Source organism: Aphelocoma coerulescens, chromosome 3 (genome assembly GCF_041296385.1).
Source record: "Aphelocoma coerulescens isolate FSJ_1873_10779 chromosome 3, UR_Acoe_1.0, whole genome shotgun sequence".
Classification (NCBI taxonomy): Eukaryota; Metazoa; Chordata; class Aves; order Passeriformes; family Corvidae; genus Aphelocoma; species Aphelocoma coerulescens.
The window spans coordinates 101,125,534-101,137,801 of record NC_091016.1 but is presented as its reverse complement, the minus strand read 5'-3'; the positions used below and the strand labels follow the sequence as shown (position 1 = coordinate 101,137,801).

Genomic DNA, 12,268 nt, shown 5'->3' with positions numbered 1-12,268 from the left:
TTTTTGGTGCTAATGAAAGTGAAGCAGACTTGGAGATCAGAGAATTTTTTGCTCTTTTAGATGGTTGCTTGCTAACAGTTGTGTTGCATGTTTGGGTTTTTATGTTTGGGTTGTCTTTTTTTTTTTTTTTTTTTTTCAATTCTAATTCCTTGTGACATACCTTTCTTTGTATTATCTCCCATCTCTCCCTTGAGGTTAGTTTAAAATTTGTACTTAAAACCATCATCACTTTAATGTCTTACACGTGTAGTTTAGGGATCGATGTACAAAGGAGCATATTAGAGAAGAAAGAAACACCTACTGCAAATTACTTTTGGACTCTGGAGCTCTGCATAGTCCCTCAGATGTGTAGAAATTCTTGCTTGCTTTGAAGAAGTGATGTAAAAGTGAATCTGATTTGTGAATCTGTGTCACTAAAATTAATTTTATGTCAGTAGGTTGGAGGAAGAGGAGAGCTTTACATGCAGCAGGAGAAGTAAGGTACGGAGAGAAATTACTGGACCTTCTCCTTGAGCAGGGCTTCTCATCAAGGAGAAGAAAGAAGCAGCAAGTGCTGATTGTGATTGAGAAAGTGAAGATAAATGAAATCTCATGATAAAATAATTTAATTGGAGAAGTCTGGAAGAGGTTACTTTAAAATTGATTACAGAAAAGTGGATTTTTCCATCATGGCATATTCTGCCAGATTTAACTGTTCTTTCTGATGAGACTTTGCTAATGTACTTGTGTGTGCATCTAGCAATAGTGCCTTCATGCAAATTCAAGGGAAATCTATGGAAAGGAGCAGGCCAAGTTGGACACAGAAACCTTAGGCCTGCCTGAAGTATCAGCTAGAGTGTTAAACATCGGGCAATACATGTAGGAGTGACATAAAATAAAGACTTAATTTTCTGGATAATCTAGATTAGAGATCATAACATGGTTATCTGCAGACAGGCGTTCTTAGTTTTTGTATTCACAGGTTTGCATGGGTTTTGGTTTCTATTTTATTGAGAAAGTAAGATGACATGACAATGAAGTTACTGAAGAATTAATCCAGTAAATCTGGAACTTTGCTGTTAAAATGGTTCAAACACTTTCTGTCATCTACAGCTTCATAGGTAGAATACTAGTTTTCACGTTTTTCTCCATCTTACCTCTCAGACTAAAAGTATTTAATTCCTGTTGTCCTTGAGGTCCAAGGTAGAAATTCATATAAAACCATCTCCATTAACTCTTCTATTTAATTCTTGACTGGCATGTATATGTGAAAAGGTAGAAGACATAAATTTGTTGTCAAACTTGGGCTCTTCCACTTAATTCACCTGGAACTATTGTTTCCTTGCAATCTGGTCTTCAAGCTCTCCCCTCTCTCTCCCCCCTTCTTTTTTCCTCCAGTTTTGAATTTACAGCTCCTGATCTCTGTTACTGCTGCTTGCTGCAGCTGAGAAGGATAGTATGTTGAATCACCACGTGCTATCTGTTCAAAAACCCAGCTTGTTCTTATGTCCCTGCATAAGTTGTCTTTCAAGTAACATGTCTAATATATATGTATGCATGAAATGTTGTTTTGTGAGGACTCTTTTCCCCGGCGCTCTTGTTGTTTGGAAAAGGGATGTATCCACACGTGGGGGAAATGAGACATGTCTCTTCAGTTTCTTGTTAATTATTCAGTGAGGGATTTTCTTGAGAAAGTGCAACCTGAACCTGTTGGTTAATTTTCCTTAAAGCTTTAAAGTCAGGTCTTAAAAGAGCCTTATGTCTTCTATGTTGTATATCCTCAGCCTCAGAGACTGAAGAGTAAAATGTTGCAACCTGTTCAAGAACCATTTAATCTCAACAGACTTTGCCAGAACCACATTACTCCTGTCACATTGTGCCCCCAAAACTGGAGCACTTTACCTAAAGAGGTTGATTACTTCTGAATTCAGGGCTAGTAGCAAAGCCTCCTGGTTTTAAAAAAAGGGAAACCTGTCTGATCATTGTGTATGTCATGATCTCAGTGTAGAAGTGGAGGGAGAAGATGAGTAACCTTCCTCCATCCCTTCCCCTTGCAGGATCAGGCCCTTTGGGAGCTGCATTTGGCTGCTTTTGGAGGATAGGGAGATGTGGTGGGGACATCTGTGACACTGCAGCCTGCTCAGCTGGGCTTTCTAGCTGGAGAGCCCTTCAAAAGGACAAACAAATGCTTGCAGAGCAAATTACCACTTGAAAGGTATTTGACAAAATGGGCAGTTTCCTTCCACGTTTAGCAGCAGGAGGAGGTGGACAGCAGGGCTGGAAAACAGCTTTTCCTAGGGCAGGCTTCTCAGAGATCCCTCTGAGAAGATGGGTGGCACAGAGAAACCTCCCTGGAAGTGACAAGAGAACCTTGAGGTTCCTAAATCACTTGAGTATTCCCGTGCTTAATGCTTCAATGGACCTTGTGTGTGTGTGTGTATGTATAAATACTGTAGTTGATAATGCATATTATGTACATGGAGGGTGAAAAATAGTCTGTATTGAACTGGATGGATGAGACCTGGTTTGCTGCTGGTTATCTCTCCTGAGGGATAATGCTGCATGGATTCAGTCTTTGAGTCTAGAATGGGCTTCCCTGGGTATAAATTTGGTGCAAACTAATCAACTGCTTAACTACCTTTATGAATTACTACCAAGCAGTTAAAGGTGTTCTGTCTTACGGAAAAGTGCTGTATATACATCTTGGTGGATCTTCTACTATGACCAGGTAAATCAGCTGACTTTTGCTGCAGTGTATGCAGTGTGCCAGCTCCAGTGCTCCTAACACACGGTGCTCTGCGTTGCCTTCACAGCTGGAAAATATGACTGCATCCAGTAGTTGCTCCCTGAAAGATTCTCGAGCGTGGTAAACTCTGCCTCAGGAATGTGGTGTATCTCTCATGTCTGAGACTTCAGCAAAGTTCTTGCAAAAATACTTTTTACTTTGATCAGATCAAGAATCATTGTTTGAGTAGCTCTGGTCTGGCGGCCCTGTCACAGCCTAGGATTTTCCTGGTCATTGCTGTTGTCTTATTGATTAGGTATTGGAAATTATGTTCAATATTGCAGGATGTATAAAGGATGCTGGCTGTACTGTAGCCTTCGGGTAGATGAAATATTATCAGTTCTTGAAATGTCATATAAAATGCTGGAAAAATGTGCCATACAAAAATTTTATCTGTTTAAAAATTACCCTCCCAGCCATTAGAGGAAGAAAAGTGGGGGAATGTGGATTGAGTGATGTAACTGTTGTAAAAATCTTAAAAAAAAAAAAAAGGGAAGAAAGGATTATCATCAAACAAAAGGATTTTTTGAAGTTATTTCCTCATCCAGACAGTACAGAATTCCCTAGAGGCAAATTTACTTCTAAAGTTACTTGTACAGGGCTTGCTAAATTGTTAGCAAATTCTTGTGCAGGCTATAACAATAAGCATCTGAAGAGGTGTTTTGAATGGAGAAGGGGACACATGCCCTCTTGTATACATGACTGCTGAGCTTAATTTTGATCCACTTCTGCAGCCGCAACTCCTTTTTGTCAGTGTATTTGTACTGTCACACGTCACAGGGCTTATGTTTGGTTTATGGCTTTATTATTAGCAGTGCTGCACAATCTGTATGCCAGAACATCTGGGGCATCATGTAAATGCAGAGCATTCACTGGAGTGTAGCATTAGAAGAAACCTAGATATTTAAGTAGGATTTGAGCTGGTTATCCAGCAGTGGCAAGAAAAGTATTCAACCTTACTGTTGCTGATATTGGCAGGTACATACATGTTAACGTCTGTAACAAAATTGAGTAGTCAACACTAATGGTGAAAGGTTCTTAATACATCAAGAGACACAAGGACTTCTTTATATATTTTAATATCCTCTGCTGCATTCCAGTTGATCATGTCAATGCTTTTATTATGTACCATTATCTTCTCTGCTACAATTATCACTCCATTTTTTTGTCATATACTAAAGTGCTCCTCTCCTTTTCTCTTCTGAATTCATTTATTCAATGCAATGTTACACTAGTCTTCACATGAAGTGATAAAGTATCTTCTCATAACTTGGGTTTTGCTTGAGAAATCTTTTTAAGATGCCTGGCAATGAAAATGAGTTACATTTCAACCTTTTTGAATTCAGTTAATGTATAATGATCCTCACTTCAGAGAGCTGCGCTGAATTTTTGTCCAGCCTTTGTCCAGATAGGCAGAGGAGAAAAATGAATAGTGAAAGTATCAAGCAAGGGGGAGGAAAATGCACTTTACAGAATCAGAGAGTGGCTAATATTGGAAAGGATCACAGTGGGTCATTGATCCACCCTCCCTGCTCAAGCGGGATTGTCCTAGACCACATTGCACAGGATTATGTCCACCTGGTGCTTGAATATCTCCTGTGAGAATGCTCCACAACCTCTCTGGGCAATGTGTTTCAGTGCTTGGTCACCTGCACAGTAAAGACATTTTTCCTTATGGTCAGGTGGAACTTCCTGTGCATCAGTTTCTGCCTGTTGCCTTTTGTCCTGTTGCTTGCCTGGAAACATCCTCTGACACCATCTCTTCATATACTGATAGACATTGATGAGTTCCCCTCTCAGTTGTCTCTTCTGGAGGTGAACAGGCCTAGCTCTCTCAGCCTTTCCTTGTAGGAGAGGTGCTCCAGTCCCTAAATCATCTTTGTTGTGCTCTGTTGGACCTGTTTCAGGAGCTCCCTGTATTTCTTGTACTGGGGAGCCCAGAATGGGACACAGCACTCCAGGTGTGGACTCACAGCTCAGCGAGTTCTCTGTCCACCTCACTGTCCATTCATTCAGTCCTCACTTCCTGAGTTTGTCTACGAGGTTATTGTGGAAGACAGTGTCAAAAGCTGTTGCAGTGGGGATACTGCAACACGCCTATATCAAACCAGGAGTCCCGTGGAAAAGAAACAAATATATACGGACGGATTCTTGCTAGATGTTTCAGAGATGTTTATTTCCCCAGCCGCATGGCCGGGCTCTGCCGAGAGACTCTGCCACAGTCACAGGACCCGAGCTGCTTTGCCCGCGCAGGGGAACACAAACCAACCAATGGGGAACGAGGCTGAGCAGGGGCAGGGAAACCCCGTGCCTCCCCCCCAGGGCCCCTCTCCCAGGGCTACATGGCGGGGGGAGGAGACCCCAACAAAAAGCCTTGCTAAAGTCCAGAGAGACGATATCCATTGCTCTCCCCTCATCTGTCCAGATAGTTGTTTCATCATAGAAGGCAATTAATTCGGTCAAGTGTGAATCCATGCTGACTTCTCCTGATCACCTTCTTGTCATCCATTTGGAGGGACTGAGGTGAAGCAGGCAGGCCAGCAGTTCCTTGAGTCCTCATTCTTGCCTTTTTTGTAGACTGGGGTGACAATGCTTTTATCCTGTCCTCAGACACTTCTCTTGATCCCCATGACCTTTCAAAGATGATCATGAGTGGCCTGGCTGTGGTGTCCACCAGCTCCGGCCACACTCGGGTGTTTGTACCGACAGGGCCCATCCACTTGTGGAAGTCAAGTCTGCCTAGGTGTTCTCTACACCAATCCCTCTTGACCATGGAAAAGTCTTCTTCCAACGTTCCTATACCCTGGTCTCCTGGGTCAGAGATTATGTGCAAAAAAACCCAGAAAAATGAAATTTCCCTTGGTTTTCCCTATGTCTGTTTACATTTCCTGTTGAAGAAATGTAATTGCTCATGTAGTGCCTTCATACTCTGGGAGAGCAAATTTTATTTCTAAAACAGATTTAGTAATTTGCAAATGCATCCAAACTATAAGCAGTGCCTATACTGTCTTATTGTAAATAGTATCTTATATTGGAGTAACTTTTTCTTAGCTTGGATACTTGTTGGCTTTTACAGATAATATCCAAGACTTTTTTAACAGAAAAAGCTTATCAAAATAGTTTGGCTGAGAAGGCGTATTTTCTGGGTTTTGTAGTACATAATACACAAGTAGAAGAGAAACTATTTGCAGTATGGTAGTGAAACTATACTTTGGTGGAGGAAATCAGTAGTATGATTAGTTTTAGAAACTTTTGCACTGAGGATTTATCTTCTGCTCTATATGTTGCGTTTTTGTGTGTATATACTTTTTTCCCCAAACAAATCAGGATAGTTATTTTTACTTCAGCTTTACTTTTGTGGTTTGTTTGTTGTTTTGTTTTTAATCTGTAAGAATGATAGTCATGCAAAAGTCTGTATCTCTGTGTGAAAGGGTTGTGTGTGTACATAAATGCATTTTAAAATTCCTGGACACTGGGTTGGTCGCAAAGAAATAAGTAATTTTGAGTCCTCAGAAGCTCTGAAATAGAGATGTCCCTTTCAGAATGTTTCCAGCTAGTTTCCAGGGAAGAGCAGCATGAAGACTAGATAGTGGATGACATGTTTTTTACTTGCTGTTGGTTAGCCAAGCTCAGTGCCAGTATTTGTTGTTGCTGTAATGCAAGATAAAAGTTGCAGTGTCTATTTGACTGGATTTAGATGAGATTTTAGGAAGAAATTAATCACTGTGAAGGGTGGTGAGGCACTGGAACAGGTTGCCAGGAGAAGCTGTGGATGCCCCATTCCTGGAAGTGTTGAAGGCCAGGCTGGATGGGGCTTTGAGCAACCTGGTCTACTAGAAGGTGTCCCTGCCCATGGCAGGGGGGTGGGACTAGGTGATCCCTTCCAACTCAAACCATTCTGTGATTTTGTTCTGAGCAAAACAGATGCTTTTGCTGAGATTACCTGGCAAGGGATGAACCTAGTGAGCAAGTACCTTCCTCCTTTCTACCCTTCTTTCTCTATCACACGTCTTTTGGGGAGAAAATCTGAACAAAATACTTAGGTAGTCAATTCTGAGTTACTCAGCTGGGTAGGAAAAGAACTAATTCCCACATTTTTTTTTTCAATGTATGTAGATCATACAGGGCTGCTAAGGTCAGTGGAAATAGCAGTAAGCTTTGAAACAGAAGTCTGACTTCTACTTCAAAATTTGCTTTTTAAAAAAAATTACTTTTAAAATCAATCATAAAGATTCATTTTGAGATTCAAGGAAACCAAAAGTATTTGTTTCATTTTTGCTGGATCTCAGTGACAGTGAACAAGTACTTAACCAGAAGACTCACAGCCTATTTGTTGAGATTCAGTTTGCAGTAAGAGGGCCAGAAGACAGTTATATTTCTAAGATGTACCTGTCTTGAGTAGATAAGCGTGTTGTATTTTAAGTTCCTTGAAAAAAAACCTCACCTGTTTTCTGTACAAATACCTCTATTTTCTTCCTGTCAATCTGAAATAGTGTAGTAGCACTTATTTGCAACCTGTAATTTTGAATAATATTTTCAAATTACTTGGCTATGCTGTAAGGGACGATGTTTCTGCTCCATGAGTGTATGTTACAGGTGGAGAGACTTGCATATTCTCTTCTTCCTTCCATTGTTTTCCATTCCCATGTACTTTCTTCCACTACAGAATGTGGGCATGTGTTGATCAAATCACAAGAGGTTCAGATTACAATTGGCTCTTTAGGACAGCCCTAGCACATCAGTTGTCTGATTCTTTTGATGGGCAGAGTGTGATAAAGATCAGTCCAAGGACAGGTGAGTAGTAGGAAGATGAATGTGGAGCAGGAGGGGAAAGTGGGATGTGAAAAAGCACAAAATGGCTCTGCTTCTATAGTTCTGTACTTGGACAGGGAGCAGTCTTGCATGTTGAAATGTCTTGAAAGATACCAAGATAACTCCTTGCAGTAGCAAGTTACTTATTGTCATTAGGCAATAATTTCGGTGCAGATGCAGTACAGTTGCTGACAACTTTATCCTTTTTTTTTCTTCTGCAGATATTCCTGAAATACCAGAAAGCATCTCATTCTGCAGAGCACTACAGGTAGCAGATTTCAGTGGCAATCCGCTGACTAGGTAACTTAACCTTCTTCTTAGTACATGACACACCAGAATTGCAATCTTGCTGTAACAATTACAATTTTAAATAAGCCCTTAAAAATTGTGACCGAGGCTCTCTGTGTAATATTGCCAACAGTGTTTGTCTCTGGCAGGCACTGCAGCAAAAGTTCAGATTAAAAAAGTGATGTGCATCTTTCCTTGGGAGGGGATGAAATTTGTTAGCCAACCAGAAAAATCTGATTGGGTAAATCTGATTGTCTATAAAATGATTTTCATTCCTTTTCTTAAATGCATAGGAAAACCATGTTAAGGCTCGGGAAAGATAAAGCAATGGTTAGAACAAATACATTGGCACAAACCCAGGTGCCTGATGATTTGGAATAGACTTTAGATCAGCTGCTGCAGATAATGGCTTTTACTAATGATTAAAGCATGGACTAGCATTTCATCACCCTCCCATCAATTGGGACACAGTGACATGCAGTAACATGAGGCAGAAATGCCCTGTGTATGTCAGTGATTGCTCTGTCTGCTGCCAGCCTTCGTTCTGATGAGCTGATGTTTGGAGCCTATGCACACTTTTAGTATGGAAGAGGAGTTTTGTTTACATTTCTCTGTTCAATTTGCTGAAGAACTTTGAATTTTTCTCTTAAAGTGGGGGTGGAGGTGGCAAGGAAGAGGTGATCTCCTGGTTAAAGCCTTTGAATACTATTGGGAGAGCTATTTCTTGAACCAGCCATTGCCACAGAGCTCCTTTGTGATGCTGAGCAAGTCACATAAGCCAGAGTGCTTGCAGTGGGTGCTCACTGACCTGCTTTGCTTTGTACTGAGATGGCCAGATACTTGCAGGGTTAGCTGGCTGGCTGGGCTGCTGCAGTGCTAACAAACAGGAGTCTGTAATAGCTTAAGCTGCTCCAGTGGTTTTGCAAGGCTGCTTCTCCCACATGTGCAGCTCAGATTCTTCAGAAGTGTGCTTTGAATATTGCCCATAGTGCCTCCTAAGTTCTCTGAAAGTCACATCGATGAGCGTTAAAGGGACACTTGTGATCTTAATCCCTCTGGCTCTGTAGCCTATTTATATAGTGAGGATAATAATACCACAAAAATCTGGCAAAGCAAACTGGGGCTGAACTGATGTTTAGATACACAAGTGGTGAGGGTCACTGAGCAGCTTTTTTCCAGGCATCAGTTGCAGTGTATAAAGCTCAGAGCTGTGTCTTGTAGTATTGAAATCAAAATTGTCAGCAGTAGTGTTCTAGTTATCTTTCTTCATTCTGTGTGCTCAGTAAGGCCTGAGGCCTGAATAATGTGTTTCCTTAAACAATAGTAATGCACAGTTACAGCTTCGTGGAATTCACAAGAGTTTTTCAGTGGTGTTGAAATAGATCTCGTAACTCTTTGCTGGCAATTTAAGGGAATTCTAAAACTTCTTGATAAAGTGGCTCCAAAGCGTATGCATGTCCTGGAAAACATCAGTCCAAGCAGTTTAGTAAGTTAGAAAGCACACATTCCAGAAACTGTTTACATATGGTTGTCAGGTATTTCTGTGATGAGATCCAGAATTTCAGTTTTACCTATATAATAGCATGTCAGTTTTGGCACTGATCTGCCCAGGCAAAAAAAAAAAAAAAAAGTGGGAAAGTCAAATAGTTATTTTTGTATAATATTCTGGAACTTTATTTTAGCCATTGATTCTTGTCCTTATTTCCTCTAAGCTTAAAAGCCACTCGGAAATCTTTGCAATGTCCTACCACTAATACAGTATGTTACCTCAGTGTCAAATCACTGATGAAACTGGAGCATTAAATGTGGCTGGCAGACCATTTTTCCAGTTGTTTTCAGATTATTTCAGGTTTATTATTTATATCAGTAAAAAGCAGATACATTTATTTATAGATATTTATTTATAGATATTTATATGTATATATAGATTTATTATAGATATGGAAGTCCACTGCGTGCTATAGATAGAATAGTTCTAGTTGGAAGGGACCTACAATAATCATTGAGTCCAACTACCTGTTAACATCAGGGGTGAGCAAAAGACAACCAAACCATTTAACTCGACTTCTAAACCTATTAGAGTCTAAATAGTAATGAATGGTTCCAGTGGAGCTCACCTTTTGAAGATAATGAGCATCTTCTGTTGATAAGGTCCAGAATGTGAAGCAGTGCAGTACAGAATTGGTCACATGAAAATTCCCTCCTGTCCCACACTGTAATTTGCCTTTTTCCTTCTCCCCATCCCCACTCTTCAGAGTTGTATTTGCCTGTAGGTGTGACTCCATCTGGCAAGTTGCCTGCAGGTCTTACCGTGTGCGTTGAGCTGGGTGATGGGGAGAGCAGGAACCAAAACAAATGCTACAGCTTGATCTTTGGTTATATGCCCTGGGGATCTAGCAGAAGTTGAGTGGCTGGGCCAGGGGCTTCTGCTCCTTTACCTCGTTGGCCCCTTTACCTCATACTATCTCTTCTGCAACTGCAAACTGAGCTTCTTGGTAGACAGTGAGCAGCAAGTGGCACAGGAACCCCTTAGTGTGAGGGAACAGGGAGCCATGCTTTGCAGAAGACCAGCTGGGTGATGGACCTAAAGGCTTTGGGAACTTTGGAAGTGTTTTGCATATGATTGCATTTTATAGTGTGAGAAGGGGGGATTAACATGCTGTTGTGTTGTGAACCAGTAAATGTGAAATGCTGTAACAGCAGAACATTGTCTTCGTAGTGAACAGAATGTTTCTTCAAAAAAGCAGCAGTTGAAGAGCAGCCTAGCAGCTAATACAAAATGGCCATGCTATAAGCATGTATGTAACTGGAGCCTGAATAAAAATAAAACTTAATCATTTTACCATTTGCTTATACGGGAAAATAACAGTAAAAAAAATTTGGCTGCCTTTTTTTTTAATGTGTTTGATTTTATTTTTCAGTGTTGTGAAAATGCTTAAAAATGTTCTCAAGCCATATAGCTTTTTTGAAGTTGCAAATTGGATGCAGGGCAGAGAGTGGTGTATCACCTGTTCTTTGACACAGAATAAATTTTAACGTCTCTAAACCATGGGGATTTTTTTATGATCCTTAGAATTTTCTGAGACTCATGCTGGAATCTGGGTATTCCTCCCTCTGTGTGTACCTGCTAAATAAAGTGTTATTCACATGAATGTGACTACTTCTGGAAGTCCTTGATTTGAATTAATATCTCCATAGGTTGCCTGAAAGCTTTCCTGAATTGCAGAATCTAACATGTCTTTCAGTAAATGACATCTCTCTGCAAGCACTACCTGAAAACATTGGGAAGTAAGTCCTTTACACTTTATTATTTTAAATTTATTTTTTCTTTATTATTGCATTTATTGTATAAATGACTTGCATAATTGTATTTAATACACCTATAAAATTATTTACAGGTCTATCTTTATTTTTTCCATTCTTTCAAGTTGGAGGGTTCTGTTTAAAAAAAAAAACTTAAAACATGGCATTTTCCCTTGGCATTCTCAGGCTAATGCAGAACCTAAAGTGTGTATGTGTATGGTTCAACTCTGTTCTCTAGAATTTAAAATAACTTGTAATTTTAGGTGCAGAATTAATTTGATGTTTTGTCATGCAGACCTGACCTTTTGCTTTTCTAAGTAGACCATTGATCCATTATTGTGAACATGTCAGATGGCTTGCAGCTTAGCTCAAAACCAGGCAATTGCTGGCACAGGAACAGATGGGTAAAAGCTGGCTGTGATCAGGATGGAAATTAGAAGGTTCCTAACTAGCTATGGGAGCAGTCTGGTTTTGAAAAAAACTCCAGTGGGAGCTGTGGAAATGAGAACTCATAGAACAGCTCTTAAGATGAAATTTTATAAGCTTTTAAGATGTTTGTTCACTCTGGAAAGTAGAGTAGTGTTGAAAGGACAGACTTTCAAAGTGGGAAGACATGGAAAGTGAAGTGAACAATGTTTGTCTCCTTTTGACTGAAATAACATCCCCACTTGTAGAAGGGAAATCTCTTTCCCCTTAGTTGAGAGAAGGGTATCTCTTCCAATTTGAAGGAGTAGTAGTAATTCCATGTCTCCTCACTTAAATGTATGAGAATGACTGACTGTGCTGATTCAGCTTAAAGGCTCATCTAGCCCACCTTCCTTCTGCAGTTGCAGTAAGTAGATGCGTAGTGAGGATTCAGAAGAAAAGTGTGTGTTTGATGACTCTTCTTTCCATCCCGTGTTTCTGGTTCATAGGGTTTCCTGAGCTTTGGGTTTTGGTTTGTCTAATTGATAGACCATAATGAATCTCTTTCATGTACTTGTCCAGTTTCTCTTTGGGCATGTGTAGACATCTTTAGTATCCTCCCCTGGCAAATAGCTTCACATCTCTATTACCCATTGCACTGGTTTGTTGTTAGTTCAGTAAAATCCAGATGTTTCT

General features: G+C 40.3%; 1 protein-coding gene across 2 annotated transcripts in view; it reads left to right on the top strand.

Moving 5' to 3' along the window:
- The window catches only part of LRRC1 (leucine rich repeat containing 1), a 70,610-nt gene that overhangs the window by 22,217 nt on the left and 36,125 nt on the right, over nucleotides 1-12,268 (top strand). For both annotated transcript variants that reach the window (XM_069011423.1, XM_069011424.1), the window contains exons 3-4: nucleotides 7,798-7,876; nucleotides 11,063-11,152. In XM_069011423.1, the coding sequence (XP_068867524.1) occupies nucleotides 7,798-7,876; nucleotides 11,063-11,152 (169 nt within the window). The remainder of the gene's footprint in view (nucleotides 1-7,797; nucleotides 7,877-11,062; nucleotides 11,153-12,268) is intronic.